The sequence below is a fragment of the Molothrus ater genome, chromosome Z (genome assembly GCF_012460135.2).
Source record: "Molothrus ater isolate BHLD 08-10-18 breed brown headed cowbird chromosome Z, BPBGC_Mater_1.1, whole genome shotgun sequence".
In the NCBI taxonomy this organism is placed as follows: domain Eukaryota; kingdom Metazoa; phylum Chordata; class Aves; order Passeriformes; family Icteridae; genus Molothrus; species Molothrus ater.
In genome coordinates, this window is record NC_050511.2 from 17,844,110 (window position 1) to 17,862,362 (window position 18,253).

The 18,253-nt window shown below is 39.7% G+C and overlaps 1 protein-coding gene across 1 annotated transcript in view; it reads left to right on the forward strand.

Annotated features, from left to right (window-relative positions):
• Positions 1-316: 316 nt before the first annotated feature.
• Positions 317-18,253, forward strand: part of MAP3K1 (mitogen-activated protein kinase kinase kinase 1) — a 57,969-nt gene continuing 40,032 nt past the window's right edge. Inside the window, exon 1 of the mRNA XM_036403250.1 lies at positions 317-813. Within this exon, the coding sequence (XP_036259143.1) occupies positions 338-813 (476 nt within the window). The 5' untranslated portion in view covers positions 317-337. The remainder of the gene's footprint in view (positions 814-18,253) is intronic.

Below are 18,253 nucleotides of genomic sequence, written 5' to 3' on the forward strand. Positions count from 1 at the left end.
CCGGGCTCGGCCCGGCCGCACGGACGGACCCCGTCCGGCTCCAGCTCCAGCCCTGGCCGCGGCCGTGGCTGTAGCCCCAGCCCCGGCCCCGCGGAGCAGCGGCGGTGGCGGCAGCAGGCGCGGCTCCCACCTCACCCCAACACCTGCGCGGGGGCGGGCGGGGCGCGGCCCCGCGGCACCTACGGGCGCGGCCCCGCCCCCGGCGCCCGCCGCCGCCAATCCGCGCCCTCCGTCCGCCCCCGCCCTACGCCGTTTGCGCAGGCGGCGCCGTTTGCGCAGCGCGCTGTCCGCCGGCGGCCCCCGGTGCTCGGGAGCCCGATGTGACCCGACAGAGAAAATGGCGGCGGCGGCGGGGGATCGCGCCTCGTCATCGGGATTATCCTCGGGCGGCGGCGCGGAGGCGGCCGCCGCCGCCGCCTGCGGGAGCCTGAAAAGCGGCGCGGTGGCGGGGAGCGTCGCCGGGAGCGCCGGGGGGCTCTTGCGGGAGGCGGGCGGCGGCAGCCGAGAACAGCGCTCTGACTGGAGACGGAAGCAGCTGCGCAAAGTGCGGAGCGTGGAGCTGGACCGGCTGCCGGAGGCGCCCCTCTTCCTCGCCGCCGCCCCGGCCGCCTCCTCCTCTTCCTCCTCCTCCTCGCCGGAGCCCCCCGAGACGCTGCTGCTCCACTACCTGCCCGGGCCGCCGCGCTCCAGCCCCGCCAGCCCAGCTGCCTCCCCCAGCCGCTGCGCCGAGCTCCTGGAGCCGCTGCCGGCGAGGAGCCCGGCGGGGACGGACCCCGCCGCGGAGCGGAGGATGGAGCCGTCCCCCGCCGCGAGGTGAGGGGCGCCTAAGGCTGGAGAGGCGGGCAAGGGTCGGTCCCGGCGGGCGCTGCGTGACAGCGGCGGCGTCGGGGCTGTTCCTGCGGACGGGGCTCTGGGCGGGCTCCGCCGCCCCGTTCCCCCCTGGCCGCGGGCCGGTAGCGGATGCGGGGGCGGCGGGAGCAGCCGCGGAGCGCAGCGCTCGGGTGCGGCGAGCAGAGCTCGCCCGCCTTCCCGCGGGGCACCTGGTCCGGGGCTGAGGGAGGGGCACGGCCGGGCCGGGCTGCCCCACCGACCGCAGCTGTCAGCGGTGCGGGGCTGCGCGGGAGCCGAGCCGAGCCGCGGGGGGCGGCCCGCCTGGCTGCGGGGTGCGTTTGTGCTTGACTTCGGCCGGAGTCCCGAAAGGCTTTGAAGTGTGAGCTCGGGGCGGTGGCGGGGCCGGGGCCGGATGTGTCAGCAGCCATTGGGGCTCGGGACGAGCGAGCGCGGAGCTGCCCGCGGGGCCGCGGCCGGGGCCGGGCTGCGGGCGGCGGCTGAGCGCCTGCCCTGCGGGCTCCCCGGGCGCTGCCCGAGCACTTTGCTGCAAAACTGAGTAATCGACTTTATTATGTCTTTATTTTCCCCTTCCCCCCTCCCCCCGACTTCTCCGAAGTCAGATTCTAGTTCGCAGCTTCGCGATAATGCAGAACTGATTTCTTTTAGTAAGCAGAGGAAAGACTTTGAAGCATAAAATATCCTCGCTGTTTTTCTAGGAGAAAGTAATTTTGTCGTGGCTTAGTCTAGGTGAAAAATTTCAGTGGTTGTATTCAGTGCCCTGGTGTTTGCAGCCTATATTTGCCTTCTATATGTACTAATTGATAAGTCCACTTTCTTGTGATCTGCCACTATTTTGCCCGTTTAACATGTGTGCAGCTATTCAGGTTGAAATGAACTTATGCCCGCAGTGAAGCAGTTTAAGTACTTTAGAACACATTTCAGCTTTAACATGTACTTGCTGGGTCTTACTGGTGTACGTGTGTGTAGACACTGCAGTATGACCAGGTAATTTTGATGTGAAGATGACAATTTCACCTGGATCTCTTGTAAGGTTTTATCTGGTGTGTACTCTGTAGTTTAAGAACTTAGTATTAACACCCTTTGACCTATTTTAATGATGCCTTATAGTTTGACTCATCATTTAAACCTTATAAATATATTATTCCTGTTTGGACATATGGCTTGTCTGTTCTTTTAGTTGTGTCTTATGTCAGTCAAACCTCAGGAGTATTTTTTAAAGGTTGAGTTACCACAGGAGTACTGTAATAAGAACAGTTTTCTAGACCAATGTCCCGTTTATATGTATTCTCAGCAATTCAGATGGATTTTGGCCTGTTGCTAGGGCAGTGTAAAATACTTGTTGTGGTGTGGTTGTGCAGATAAGAAATGGCTCTGTACTTACAGAAGGATTAGCAGGAAATTGTAAATGTTTTGGGGAACGGTAATGATGTACACATTTTAGTGAGTGCCTTGTCCTTTTATAAACTCTTAGCACCATCTTTGTTTTTATAAAGTCATGATATTGTAATGTACTGCATATTGTAATACATTAATAATGTATCAAGTTTCATGGCTTTCAAGAAAAAAAAATATGAGAATATGTTTGAAGAGGCTGAGTCTTATGGTGATAGCAAGTGGGAGTCAGGCTCAACGCTGGAGGTGCAGGAAGGTCAATGTATGTTGCATCAGTGGTGAAACGCTGCATCCATCCTTGCTGGCTGGTCCCACAGCAGCAATGACAAAGCAGCTATGGATTTTTTTTCCTTTTCACACGGGCAATTTTGCTTACTTTTAGGTACCTGTATTTGGCCAAATCACTGTGTTGAGTGTGTATACAAGTTAAAATACTTGTAAGCACTTTGTGCTATTTGACTAGGAATGTTAACAAATCTTAGAAAATACTGAATGCCAAAAGCTTTTCTCTTAAGTGTTTCAGTGAGTCTGCTTTGAGTTTATTATAAGGGCAGTTGAAAATACATGACAATTTTAACAATGATTGTCCTTCAGAAATACCCATAAATGCTCATTCATTATCTCAGTAATTCTGTGTGCTGTATTACCAATAAAGAGATATTAGACCAAGTAGCACTTTATCAAGCTGCTTAAAAAATTTAAAACATCTATCTGTCCTCACTTTAATATTGACTTGTTTCAGCTGGAGGAGAGAGCCTAATTTATATGTGAGTAACAGTAATACACATTAAATTTGCCTGGGCAGCTGTTGCTCAGATATTTATTAAGAGGAAAACTTAAAGGCATAATTTAAAGAATGTTTTATCAGGCAGGCTTTGAATGCAGCTAGTTGTGCTTTCCTATAAGGATCTACTATTAGTTAGAAGATATTATGCTTGCTCCAAAGTCCCCCTATCAGTCTCTTTGGTATTACAGTTACTTCCTTTTAAATAGATTCTCTGTTTCTGTTTATGCTGGAAGAACTTCTTGAGCCTCAAAATGAACCTGAGAAGGGAAACTGACTGCTTTTGAATTATGGATGTAAATATTACCTTTTTCCTTCAAGCTCTCAAGCATTCTGCACGTCAGGCAGTAGAGTGAATGTTTTCACTTATAGCAGTGAAGGGTCTAAGCTATCTTATGTCACTGTAAGAGAAGAAGGGAACGGTTTTCCTAGGAATTGCAGCTTGAACATGATAAAGCACTTCAGATCTTTTATCCCATATATATTGTTTACTGTCAATATATTGTTTTTGTTCATAACAAGAGCCAAATAGTGAATTTATTGATAACTGTAGTGTGATTTCTTGTCACATGAGGGAAATCCATGGAGATAAAGAACACTTCCTTCTCTGTGAGCTTAACAATATGCTTTTAAAACATCCAGACCTTAAAGTGATATTTGTATCTGAAATTGGTGTAGATGCCTTATTACTTTCTCAAGTACACCATTAGTTTATATTGCTGCAATCATGTTTTTATAAAAATGAAAGGAAATAAATGGTGCAGTTCATCTGTGTGCTATAACCACATACTTTGTGACTTCCATGAAAATTAGGTGTTTGAAAAGGCATGTGCTAGATAGTTCAGCTGCAAGGCTCGCCTTGTAGATGTTTATATTGTATTTTTCTGCAGTTGCTGTTTGACACATGCTACAGGAACCAAAGTCACACTTTAAAACTGAAGTTTTGTGTGTATGTACAAGTGTGTTAGTAAAAGCTCATCAGTTTCAGCCCTGTTTATCAATTTGTAGCACCTTTGATGACTTTCAAAGGAGGACATGAATGCTTCTAACAGGGCACTGGGAGATGTAGTGGGAACAGGAGAGCATCTACAGTGATCACACAGCATGGCCAAGGATTTTTTTGTCACTGAAATGCAAACTTTTTCTGTTTCTGTCAGTATGTAGCTAAGGTAAAAAATATATATCTTATTATTAATCTTGGCAATTCCCAGAAAAGGTAAAATATAATTATGTATTTTATCCAAGTCTCTAATGCTTGATGTTTGTAACCATCTGTGTAAATAAGCTACCAAATTTTCTGCTTCCAATTTGAGCAGATACTGTGGTGAGAGAAGATTGCCTTTCTACCTCTTCTGTGCTCTGTGGCTTGGGAGTACTTTTGGAAGAGGGTCACCTCACCCTCTACCATGTCTGATTTTTATCACTCTTAGTTATTGCAAGTGGTAAGGTTCTGCTTAAATGCTCTGATCTGGTATGGCAGTTTCTTTGTTCCTGTGCAAAGTAAATAGATTGTAACTAACTAATCTGGAGCTTTCTGTCTCATTGGATTTAGTGATACTAAAGGTTCAGTCTCTACTGTCACTCAGTGGAGTCCAAGTCTGTTCAGTGCAATACCTGTGTGTAGACGTGTGTAGTCATATCTTACCCAAAGGCTGAACATGCAGAGCACAAGATTTGAAGACGAGTTTTTCCTTCTGTATGATGGATTTGAACTTCACAAGACCTTTTAGTGTACTAGCGCTTTCAAAAGTAATGGTGCAGCTGTGCAGAGATTTATGCTGCTGCAGGGAGGCATGAGGCAGGAGTAGAAACAAGAATTTGGGGGTGTAATGACTATGGGAATGCTTCTGTTGGCTTTCACTGGCTTCCAGTATTGGTGAAACTTGGCTTAAGCTTGTTTAAAATACAAATTACGCGTTGCCATGTAGCTGTTTTTTTAAACAAACTTGCAAAGCTAGTTTTCAGCAGAAGTGGTGATAAGAGGATGGATCTGGTTTGAGTTCTGAGTTTCTAAGGCTAATCTGAGTGTTCTCAGAGGATTCTCTGCAGAGACCTGAGGGTCATCTTAATTTACTTTTTATCTGCTCTTCACTCACTTAAAGCTCTAGAATTACAGTTCATTCTTTTTCTTAAGGCAGAGTGGACAGAAAGCCTTTTAAAGGGCTTCATTACTTGTCTCTGTATGACAAGGAGAACGTGGTTAAGTGGAGAGCTGCTTTCTGTTGCCACTCTCCCTTTTTATCTTTACCCGAAGGCTGAGTGTATTGCCTGCAGGGTTGCTTCCGCTTTCCAGTCTTACACTGCACAAGTAGAACTGGAGTGTTCTGGTCTTGACTATTTTTTTCCTGTATGTTTGGAGTTTTGAGGGGGTTTTGGTTTGGTTTGTTGCTGGTGGGGGGAGGGGTTGTGGGTTTTTGGTTGGTTTCTTTTTTTTGTCTGTTTCTTGGATTGTAGGATTTGGTTTTTCTGTTTTTGTTGAGTTTTGGGAGTTTGTTTGATCTATTTTGTTGTAGTTGTTTGTTTGTTGGTGTGCTTTTAGAAGATCAGTTTTGTTGACTATTGGCTGTAAAATGTCCTGAAAACACAGCAGCTCTATTTACTTGCTACCAAAGAGTAACTTGTAATTGGAAATAATTTATGTTCTATCTGGAAATGGATGAAATAGTTTTCAAATAGTCATAATAAAAGGTGATAGAGGCATCAATCCTTCTTTTTTTTGGCTTGTTAATGTCCAGTTTTGTTTTTTTAAATAGTGTTCAGCATGTGATGATTAAATATTTTAAGATGTTTGCAGAAAGTGGGGTTTTTTCTTTAAACTTAAAATGCCATGGAGTATTCCTATTTGTGAGATTAAACTGTAATTCAAGACAGTCTACCTTTGTTTCACAGTATCTCCATATATTTCATTGTGTCCATGAAGTGTAAACTATTCAAATCATTCATGGAAATATAGCATAATACTGTCTGCTCTCATCTCTCTTGTCCTAGTATTTGAATTAGTAGTTAAATGACTGCTAATGTGATTATTATGCTGGACAGCTTCAGTTCTTTCCTAGTATTTCCCATGCTGCTCCTGGTACTGCAGCTCCTTGTCCATGGTCACTATGGAAGGTGGAAATAGAGTGCTGGGAAGTGAGTTGCATCTGCTTGACCTCACTGACATCTGGCCACATCTGACATCTTGTTTTCTGAGCTCTTCCCCATCCTCTTCTTGAGCCTCCAGTCATCTTGCTTTTGAGCAAACTGAAATGAGTTCTTATTCATCTGTCAGCAGTGATGATCAGGTACTTTTGGGAACTGGCAGTTCACCCTCAAAGGTGTCCATATATGTGTTTCATTTCAGTAGTTATTTCTCTGAAATACCATCTTGCAGCCTGATGATTTTTGAATATATAACCATTGTGTTTCTCTCTCCAGGACTTTTCCTTTTGGATGCTGAAAGAGCTTGGTCTAAATATTTAAAATGCTGAAGGGGAAAAAACACCCTAACCCTAATTTGTCATAACAAATTGAGAAACAGTTAAGGGTTTTTTTTTAATACAAAGTGTTTATATTACCTCCCATTCTACTGCAAATAAAATGTCTGCACAATATAATTTTAGTAATTCTTAGTATTCTTTAAAAAGGAGGCTTCTAAGGTCAGTGGATGATATTTTGCCTTCAGATAATATGTAAGTGCTCTGCATTTGGAGATGTATACAGAAATGTAAGTATCTGTCAAAGGTGTGGTGAAGCTTGCAGCTCATGTACAGTTTATTGAGCTTGTCAGATTAAGACACTCTAGCAGGCTAGTGTTTGTTTACCACCATGGCTAAGACAATATTGCTATTGCTTTGAATTATGACTGTACTTTTAATTTCTGGTTGCTGAATATATAGTTCGAAAATTCTTGTGTAGTCAGTGACAGTTTTTCTGTTTATCTTTTTTTTTGTTTATTTTTTGGTTTCTTCTTTCATTGGTTTAGACGGTGGAGTTGCAAGGTCTGATATTAACAGTCTTTTCAATCTTTTTTCTCTGATTGCAGGTTTTAACTTTAGCATTGCATCTATAATTAGTGTCTTAAATCTTTCCATAAGTAAAGATCTGAGATGTTTGTTATTTCACGAAAGGAAATGCCTCTACAGAACTCTAGGCTACAGGATTACAGTTTTCTTTGCTTTATGTAAGAAATTATTGCAGTTTTGATTAGCATGGAAGCTTGCTGAGACAGTGTTAATGTATTCTTAAAAACTTGGGATAACTTAACTTTCATATTAAGGACCTGTTTTGCCTATTATTTTGTTAGATTATTCATATAAATAAAACATATGAAATGGCTTCTGTAGTTGAGTAAAGTTCTTTCACACTTCATACTTGAAATGGAAGAGTGAAGAGTTAGTTTTTGTGTGGAGCTGGATGAAGTTATTCTTAAAACTGTACTAATATACATAAGTTTATTTTTAAAAAGATATTTCAGTAATGCCTCTATATTGATCCATAAAATGGCTTCTCCTGTAAAGATAGAATTACCATTGATTTTTGGGGTTTTTAACTGTAAGTTCTTCGTTGATTTGTAATGAACAGCTTATTACAGTCGGTCTCCTGATCTCTGCAGGCAAATCGAATGTCCCAGCCTGTAGAAAGTGCAAGGGCTTTGGGGTTTTTATTAGATTTTCCATGGTGTGGAAACTATTTCTAAAATGCCCACTAAATGCAGCCGAGCTTTTCAGTATCTGCCTGCTGGGGGTGGGTCCTGGTTTCTGGCAGGGTCACAGTAACCAGGATCACTTGCTTTCTCTTTGAACCTCCAAGGTTAGGGCTTGGACTGGTGGCCTCATACGTTCTGCTCCACACAGCCTTGTTTACACACTTCCTCAAACATCTTCCTAAAATTAACTAAAAGTTAGTTTGTTCCCTGGAGAAGAATTTACTGAGTTGCAACTGCATGTTTCTTACCCTTCCCAGAGGCTCTTGGGAGGAAGAGCAGGGGTACATGGAAGAGAGATCTTAAGGACATGCAGATTGTTCTGCATTTGCTTTAAGCCAGTAGTACAAGAAGAGGGAGAAGAAGCTTCCCGCTTCACTCCCCTCCAGCCTTGTGGACAAGAAGGTATAAAATTAGATGCCTGAAGCCATGCAGAGTTCTGGCAGAGAGCAATGTAGGTGGCCTTCAGTGTTGTCATTTTAGAAATACCTTATGCCAAACCAACATGGAAAAGTTGGATCTGCTTGGTTTCTCTTACTGTGAAGATTACCATGCAGACTGAGTGCCCTTTTTTGTGGTGAGAGGGCACATAATAAAGCAATAAATATTTGCGATTAAGCTATTCCATCTTTTCAAAGTTGTAAGGTATTTTCATGTAAGGATGTGTTCAGCATTGTAAAGCAGCATATACTGATACACTCGTCAAGCTGAGTGAGAAAAGGTGTGGGTTGGCAAAGTGTTTGACCTGGGAGATTTGTGCTTGCTCATTGCCTTTGGCTTATGCTGCATGCCAGCATCCTCTGTTCAATGTGGTTACTTTTGTCACTCATTTCTGCTATATTGCTGGTAGCAAAGGATTCAATCCTGAAAGAGAATGCTTTTTTCTTGTATAGATACTTCAAAGCCCAGTGACTCCAAGTTGACTCTCTTAGGAATGGAAAATATAGGAAAAGGGCTTAGAAAGTACCGGAGTATAATATAAAAAAAGTCAAGTGTTTCCTGTACCTGAGAAATGCTTATTATTTTAGCCAAAAAGAATTTCTCAGTCTGAGGGGTTTTTTTATTCCACAAAAGGAGAGAAGTCAGGATTTGCAGACTCCTAGACTGTCTGCAAATCATGTCTCTTTTCTACAGTAGAAGATGGACTTCCCTTTCTGAAGAAAAAAAAAATTGTTGGAAAGGTTTGGTCTGAACATTGCCCGCTGTCATGTCCTTGAAAAAGGTCTTGATGACATCTCATTCAAATGTTTACTGTCTCTTGCAAATAAAACAGTGCCAGTAAGTTTCCTTGGCTATTGCTCTTTGGGATACAGTTCAATAATAATGTCACAAACCTTTGTGAAAAGTGGCAGTTCTCAGAAAAATAGTGTCTTTAACCAAGCTGAGTATGGTGGTAAACTATTGAAACTATGAACTATGGTAAACTATGGTAGTAAACTAATGAAACTGCTTACTGTTCATCTTTCTAAACTCACTTGTTAACTCACAAGTTATACTTGATCTTGAAATTCTTATTTATATTGAAAACTCTGAAGTATAGATTAGTAGCTCTTTTATGAAAAGTTAAGTGTATGTATGGTAAGCAGAACAGTGCTACTGTATTGTAAGATTTGTCTTTTAAGCGTGTGGTTAAGTTCCAGCATGTTCAGGTACAACAGTAAACCATCTTGTCCCGGTAAATGTGCTGAAGTATTTAATTCTCCCTGGTGTCTCAGCAGTAAATTAGTATGCTCTACTGTTAGCTTGTTCTGACCTGCTCTGAGTTGCATGTTTGTGGCAGAGTTTTACAGTTCTGCTGCTGCTAGCTATGATGCCCAGCAAAGCCAAGTGGAGAAGAGAATTGATTTGACACTTTGAAATCAGCTGCATATGAGCTGCATTCCTTTATTTTAAAATTGACTGCAAATGAGAATAGAGGTCCAATGCCAGGGCAAGCCGCTTGTAGACCCTGGGAATCAAGACTGCAGGGCAGAGCACAGCCAGAACTTTTAGATTTTTGGCTTCTTTTCAGCCTACCGGGTAGACTGTTGAGGAACTAGCAAGGGGAACTAGTAGGAAATCTGCCAGTTTCTGTCATGTAGACAGAGTTCCATAGGAGCTTCATCAAAATAGGTCTTTCACTTTTTCTTATTTGACATAATTTTTTGAAAGTATTTCTTCCCAGGAAGCAGCTTAGCTGTATGCATTAGTATTTCAACTGTATTTAACATACTTGCATGTGCATAAGTAGTTGTGACCTAAATAGCTAGAACTTAGACAAAACCACAGATTTTAATTTTGGGAATGAGCCTCTAGGAAAAACCTTAAACAGTGGTGGAGCCTTATAAGGCTTTATTGGTATTCTTTGTGTGCAAGTGTTCACTTTATGTGTATCAACCATATTTGTAATATTGGTACCTTAGCCTGAAATAAAGCAGTTTATCACTAAGTACGTGACTAACTAGTGTGGGGTTTGTTCAAAACATAAATTCCTCTTCAGAGGAAAATCGGTGCCTGAATTTACCATTATGCCCACCTTGGAGTTACACATGACTCTGTCAGTGTTCTGAGTGAGCTTTCTCTGCTTATCAGCTCTGTGTAGCACCTGGCAGCAGGATGAAGCTACCATATCTGTTGTACTCACAGTGGCTAGGTAAGTTCTCTGCACCTTGTGGCATGCAGCTACATAAAACTTTTTCTAGGACTTGTAAAGTTAGCAAGCTGGATTGCCTCCGATGCTTCAGGCACTCGGTACCTCTGTAGAACTTTGCGAGGAAAAAGAAGGATGCAACATCTGGTTATGTATTATGTGCTACAAACTGCAAGACCTCCTGGCTGTAACAGAACCTCTACATAGAAGTGTGTGTTTTAATTAGCGCACTTAAGTTGCTTTTGCCTAGGCTATGCTGATTTTTGGTGCATACTGATTTGTTAAATATCTAAAACTCATGGGTTTGTCATGATTAAAACCTGGATTGAAAGGATACAATGGTGCAGGTGGTCAAATCAAGATGGTGACTGTTTCTTTAATGTGCCTAGGACCTGTAGCTATGAATAGTTAGACTTAAGATTTTAAAAAAATACTCAGTTTGTTTCATCCAGCTTATTGGGAAATAATTCAGGTCTGTTCCATTAATGTTTGTGAGGGGAAAGACTACTGAAGAAATTTACCTTCTCTGGTTAACATTGGCACAAAAGCTATATTAAGTTTTTCTGATCATAGAGCCAAAAGTGCTAAAGCTCTGATTTGCACAACTAGTAAGCAGGCAAACTGGATTAGAACAAAGCCAAAACCAGATGCAGGACTGATTTATACTACAGCAGCATTTTCAGAAATGTGACATGTCATCTATGCAAAAGAGCTCAACTGATGATGCTACTTAGGACCAACTGTGTTGTGTCTCCCCTCTGTGGGGAGAACACAGCTTGTATTATGAGAGCTAATGCCTTAGGAAGGCTCTTTTTTCATATTGTCAGTTGATCTCTGGTTGAGAACACTCAAAATATTTGTGCATCAGACATGGTGACAAATAAATTTCTCGTTTGGTGGAGGTACAGAATAGGCATATGGATTTTGTGCTATTAATATTTTTAAACTACTGAATTTTGCTTGAAAGCACGAAAAATTATGCAAAGTTTTTTGGTGTAGTTATTATTGGGCATGGTTTTGGCATTTTTTTTTACTGTCAGTCTGTCCAATCTTTCCATATGTTTCTTTATAACCACTTTGGGGGAGGAAAAAACGCTCTTGTTCTTTTTCTCCCATTAAGTTCATTTTAGAGAACGAGCATTTCACTTTATCTCCTGAAGGCCCAATGTATGCTTCATTGCATTTCTGAATCTCATTGTGAAAAGACCTGCATTTTGATACTTAAAAGGAAATAGGAAATGAGACAATATGGGTCTAGCACTGTTACTCCCTTTCCATGTTCAAATAAATGGCATGTTTTTATAACTGGGAGGGGATGAAGCTGGCTCTCACAAGGGAAGTGGTTAGTTCTTACCATGGTGACTTTTGATAAGGGTTTGTTGGGCTACTGTATACTTATTTGCACTTGCTAAAATAATCTATAATGACAGGATTTAAAATTCTTAACCCTTTCTGTGTAACTGCATTGGTCTTTCAGTTGTTGTGAGTAGGCAGCCAAGGAGTAAGCATTGAGAACTCTGCTCTTCCATATTCATATAGCAGCTTGTTTATAATTTTGTGTAGGTGCATGACTGGCTAGCTAATGCTTAACCCAGACATACTAAGCAAGTATGGGAAGTCTGTCTTCTGAAAGTGGTGACCTTCCCTGTGGAGACTGTTCAGAGTGATACAGTTTGTGTTGCACATCTGAGCGTTCCTGAGGCTGACTGTGCAAATGCCTTCTGGTTTTCCAGGACAGGATTACGTGACAGTGTGTCCTTCACTGGTTCTGGGCTGCGGTCAGCCTTGTTCAAAACATTTCAAAGGTGTGTTTTCTTTCTGATGTTTGCATGGGCTTGGGGCTCTGTCACCCTTTGCTTGTCCCAGGTTGCCTGACATTTTAATGTAGCAATTAATTCAATGGGTGACATGAGTCTTCAGCTTCTAGTTCACAGTCAGGTCATTCCAGTACCTAGTAAAAGATTAACTTGTTGAGAAAAGTATTTCCATAAACAGTCCATTAGCAAGTCACAATTTCACATGCAGACTTTCCCCCAGCTATAGTTACACTAGTGTGTGTGTCCTGGAAACTTGTTTTTATTTCTAGACTTTTATATATTATTGTGGTTTCATAATGATTTGAAAAGCACTTGCACACCTCCTTAAAGAAGTGAGACTGGGAAAGCCAGTTACTGTCCCATATTTGAGACGCTGCTGCTGACATGCAAGTTTTCATGGTAAGAAATAAAATTAGTGTGATATTTGCCTGATCTTTGAATATTTTAAATTCAAATTTAATAAGTTATCTACATGTTTTAGAAAATGCTTTTTTGTTCTCTTTTTCTTAGGCATTTGTCTTGTAAAGGTCTTTCAGAATAGTATTCTTTTGGCTGTAAAATGAGCATATTGCAAATGTGTTTCAGTGGTGGTGGTGAAACTTTTAAGATCACGCGTTGATTTTATGTGAGTCCTTTTGAACTCTGAGTATGTGAATATGCCATTAAACTGGAGCCATACAACTTTCTAGTTGTAAGAGGTATAGCCATCTTTCCTCCACTTTTTTTTTTCCCTTTAAAGGAAAAAAACCTTACATGGTGTAGAAAAGTAAATAAAATTAAATGGGATTATGAAATTGGAATAATCAGGCAAATTCTGGGATAGAATTATTACTGTGCCACATTGTTGCAACTGAAGCTGAAAGTCCTTTTAGAGAAGTCATAGCACAATGGGGTAATCACAAGTGGAACTCTTAACTCATAAAGCTGCCCGATGCTCAGAGTTCTTGGTATTCTGCTTTAATTTGTTGCTGCTTTACCATTTCATGTGCTGAATCAGTGCTCATGAGTTTCTTGGTAGCACCTCAGGGAATTCAGGTTTAGTTGTTGTTACTTATCGCCTTTGAGTGAAAGGTACTTCCTCTACAACAAGTGGCATAATTTATCCTTTCTTAAGTTGGTTCAGTGAAATCTTGGGCTTTTATTTCCCATATTTTTATGATTTCCATTACTATCTCTTCAAGTCCTAGTTTGTGTTTCCTATGTTTTAAATATGTTGCTTTAAAAAACAACATTGGGGCTTAAGCTATACTGATTTTTTGTATGGATTCTGATATTAAATCTTTCAGCAGATTATGGAAATACGGACAACACAAGACTGAGATTTCACCTATGATTGTGCAAAAAACACCCATGAAACTTAAAGGAAAACTTTACTAAGGCAGATGGGACAATCTCATCTTTCCAAATAAGTCTTAATTTTCTTGAATATAATTAGCTCTCCATTTTTCTTTCACTAATTTCACTAATTTTCTTTCATTAATTTTGAATAAAGTCAGTTATGGCTGCTGGCAAATGCACGAAGTCACTTTAAAATCTGTAGATTGGTCAAATGAGTCTAATACAAAGAGTGAGGAATTTGCTTCAGAAGGAATTAAATAATAAAGCACAAGGATAAATACTCTTTTGAACTGTGCAATTTAGATTTTTACTTTCTGAAGATACTTTAACATAATTATGGATATAAAGATTTACAGAAATCGGTTCTGGATGAGTTTGGCTTCATCAAATCAAAAATGGATTAAATGAGCTGGGCCTCACCTTTGCCTTAAGTACTTGCTGGTACTTGAAAAAGGCTCAGAAACCATACCAAAACTTCAAACTAGCAAATTCCTCTTGGTTTGTTTTTGTTTGTTTGTTTGTTTTTTATATCCAGTTGGATTCTTATTCATTGTAGTCCCATTTTTACTGTGAACTTCCTCCCAAAATAACTGTCATATCCCTTATTCAGTGATTTGGTTTTGTTTTGTTGGTTTTTTTAGGTTTTTAATACTGGAGTTTTAAAACATGTTGTCTTGTATTGCTGTTTTCTAGGTTGATAGAACTTTTGTCTAAATGTTCACACAGAAAAGAAACCTCATTTTAGTTACACAATTTTTTAAAAATAATTTTTAATTTTTAGTTACATTTTTAATAGTTCTGAATTTCTCATGTTAGTATTTGATTTATATGTTCTCTGGAAAGAAATGGCTCTTCTCTTCTTTTTTCTTTACTCTGCCATCTTTAACTAGAATTGCTTATGCTGAAAGTAAAGGTTGGTTTTGAATACATCTGAAATACAGATTTAGTTACTTAAATGTGAAGCCTAAATTTGGAAACAGCTTTGGAACCTTGACATTTTTTATAAAATGAAACTGCTCCTTGGATGCTTTGATATGAATTGGAAAGCTATTTTAATGTGGAGGAAGGGAAGGGAACAATACAGGAAAATAGTCACTAGTAGTCTTACACCTTTTTCAGAAATGTAGTGCCCTTTTTTTTTAAAGCCGACAGTGGGAACAAAGCACCAGAAGAGTGCATTTATCAGCCAGTTTCTCCAAGTGATGTGGTTTATTCTGACTTGCTAAGGAATGAGTACACATTATTAAATGTTATTTACATAATTACTTTGAAGTTGGAAGTAGTTAAGAATCTTCCAAGAATAATGCAGAAAATTTCCTTTTCTCAAAATACATATCTTGCTTGAGGTGCTTTTGGTTAAAAGTCTGAGATGAGAACTGGCTTTCATCCTCCAATTTGAGCCAATAAGTTTTGGTGTTTTGCTTTTTTCTTTTTTTTTAAATGGACCAGGATTTGTTGTTGTATGAAGAATTTATGAGATGGTTTTTAAACAGAAATATAAAATTCAGTCAGTGTTAGTTTAACCTTCCCTTAGAACCCTGAAATAAAATGAAGTAGAAAAGCTCTGGAAACCAGATTAAAACACCTTTGAAAGCACAGAATTCACTTGCTGCCTTTCTAATTTTAGAGCATTGTGGTGGTCAAATCTATATGAGATTTCATAAGAAATGGGTAATAAATTGAAGTTAAAACTCTCTGATATACATTAGTTTCAGAAATTCCTGTTAAAACTACAATGCAGAAAGAGTATCTCAGTGAATTAAGTGCTGTGAAGTTACTAGGCTTGGAACTTTTAGGTTAGGTCTGAAGTGAAATGACAACACTTGCAAACCATCAATCTGCTGGACCTTTTGTAAGACAAGATGGTTTCTCAGACAGCCTTGAAACTTGTAGTCTGTGTTGGTAAAGATTTGTGTCTACCAGTGGGATGTGGAAAGGAAAAGAGTCAGGACTTGGCTTTGCTGAAATACTCTGGACCTCTTCAGCATTATCATTTATGGCCTCTTCTTCTGTGTTTGCCTTTGTGGGTTTTTCAGGTGTTTGTTCTTTTTTTTTTTCTTCACTGCACTAAACAGTAGGGAGAAAAGGAGGGACAAAATATTTCTGTAGTTAAGTTCTGTACTAGATTTTGGGAGGTGGGCTTATGATTCTGGCTTCTTACCTGAAAGCTCAGACACTCGTGCTATGCTTGTTTAAATAAAGTTGTTCTTGTTGGTGCAAGATTGTATAGATAACGTTTGAACATAAGATTTAAAATTAAGTGCATATTCTTTCCTAATTACACCTATGTTTCAGTTTAATACTTAATTAAATTTATTGAATGCTCTTTAATAGTGTCTTATTACCAAGGAGGTCCTGGGAAGTACAATTAAATCCCACTATTACTACCAGAAGAGCTCTAATATATCTTGTTCTTATGACAACTTAACAGTGTTTTGCACTAGAAATTGTGCTTTAAATGATCAAATGAAGCAATGAGGGGGTATACATTATAATATCAGGATTTACTTAAAATTGTAACAAATAATTGGTGATTATATGGAATGAGAAAGTAATTCAGACAAAGATAACATTTTCTTCTCACCCCCCAGACACTAGTGGCGCTTGTGCGTTTGTGTTTGAGATTAGATATAGACATTTTCGCTTATTTTTCTCATACCATGTGTATTTTGCTGCCCTTCATAAGGGACAAAAATTATCGCTATGTTGATTGAACAAAATTATGTTAAAAAGTTCAGATAAGTTGCTTCCCACATTAATCATAATTTTTTTGACAGCACTTCCATTCATGGGCTAGATTTCATGATCTTTTTTCTTCTTAGTAGGAACATTGCTTTTAAATTAATGCAGTTACATAAATGCAAACCTCTCTCTTTGCTTATTGGGTCCTGGACTGAGAAGAGAGTATGATATGCTGTGCTATGGATGAAAGATATCATCGGATATGGATAAGTAGCTTCCTGTCTAATGCACCGTGAAACTAGAAATAAGTTGTAAATGGAACATCCAGCTGCTAGTTACATAGTAACATCTCCTAAATTAGGCCATGTTTTCTTTACTATATTACTTTCAACTAAATGTATTACATGTGAATGACACAAGTTTTCTTTCGACTTGATGCAAAGTCAAGAGGTAACACAAAGAACAGTCCCAGTGAGTATATTCTGCAGTGCAAGAAAACAAAGTCCTCATCTCCAGCAGAACACTTCCTGTTGTGTTCTTAACAGCTCTGTTATAGTAAATTGTTTATTACTTAAACAAATCTAAGGAGAAGCTGAACTGTGACATCGGATTGTAAAATTCAGTTCTGTGCTGATCATACCTTTCAAGTTTATTTAATTAGATGTACTTCAAGTCAACTGGCATACTATTCTTTTTGGAACACTTCAGTGCAAAAGTCATGTAACACGAAGTCACACACACACATTTCCCTCTTCTAGTTTTTGAAACAAACTGCTGTAGTTTTACTTTGTCTGGCCATTTTAGGGGGTTTTTTATGTAATAAACAAATTGCTTTGTAAAACATGCTCAGATATTTTAACAGTGCTTGAAATTAACTTCTGTTTTTCAGAATCTGCCTGTCAAGAACTGTTTTTTGTAGAATTTTTTGCAAGCTGCAATGCAAGAAGAAAGAAGGGGTTTTTCTTAGTCAGATAAGAGAAAGCGAAAGCATGCAGCTGACTTCGGCAAAATGCTTTTTTGTTCTCTTACTTTGCAAGAGAAGGAGCCCTTATGAAGCTTTCTTAAACTTTAATTAGTAATTTTCTTTGTCTTAATGCTGTCTTTGTTATGACAAATACCACTCTAGTGTGTTTTAGAGATTGTGAGAATGCATCTTTCTTGATCAGTGTCTGGTCATGTTCTCGCTAGGCTTTGGGAAGAGACTGCTGTTTTATTGTAGATTGCCTCAGAAATCTGAAGTGGTTTTTTTTGGTTTTGTTTATCTTAAATTCTGCTGCCAGCTTCCCTTCATAGCTGAGGTTCCATTTCCAGTGAGATAATAAAACACTAGCACCATCTGAGTACAGTAATCTGTTCCTGTCTGCTTGTTAAATGCTGAAAAAGTGACAGTTGTTTTGATAGTTTTGTGAAGGAGGAAATTACTGACTTCTTACTCTTTGTCAGAGACTTCAATGCCTACAGCAGGAAGAGCTACTAAGATTCCAAGGAACATGTTCCAGGACACAAAATGTTTCTGTTTTAACTTTACTGTTTGGGAGGAAGCTAACTGGACATTTGTTTTGGTTTTTTGGTGGGGTTTTCATTTGAGCTTTGTTTTGTTTTTTGGTGGTGATGGTGGCTTTGTTTGTTTGTTTGTTTTTGCTTTGGGTTTCTGTTGTTGTTTTTATAGTTTTTAGTATTTATAATAATTTTCTGTTTTTTTTTTCTTGTATAATTTAGAAATAATTTTTTAACATACCATGGTGCAAATAGACCTTATTTTTAAGATTTTTTTTGCTAGTATAGTTGCCTAAGGGAAAACCTTCATAAAGTGGAGCTTGCCTTTCTTCTCCTCTTCTGAATTGTATATACATGATAACACTGACAGATGTGTGTGTTGAATGTCTGATGGCACAGACAGCTTTCTTTAGAGTTTTAACATAAACTGTACTTCTACAGTTTCTCCTTTTTCTGTCCCCAAAAGGTCAAGTAGGTCATTCGGGTTTTTCTCTCTGCCAGTTTAATTTGAGTGGGACTTACTCATTGAATAATTTATTGGATAATTGTTAGTGTAGTTTAAATTCAGTAGCATATAA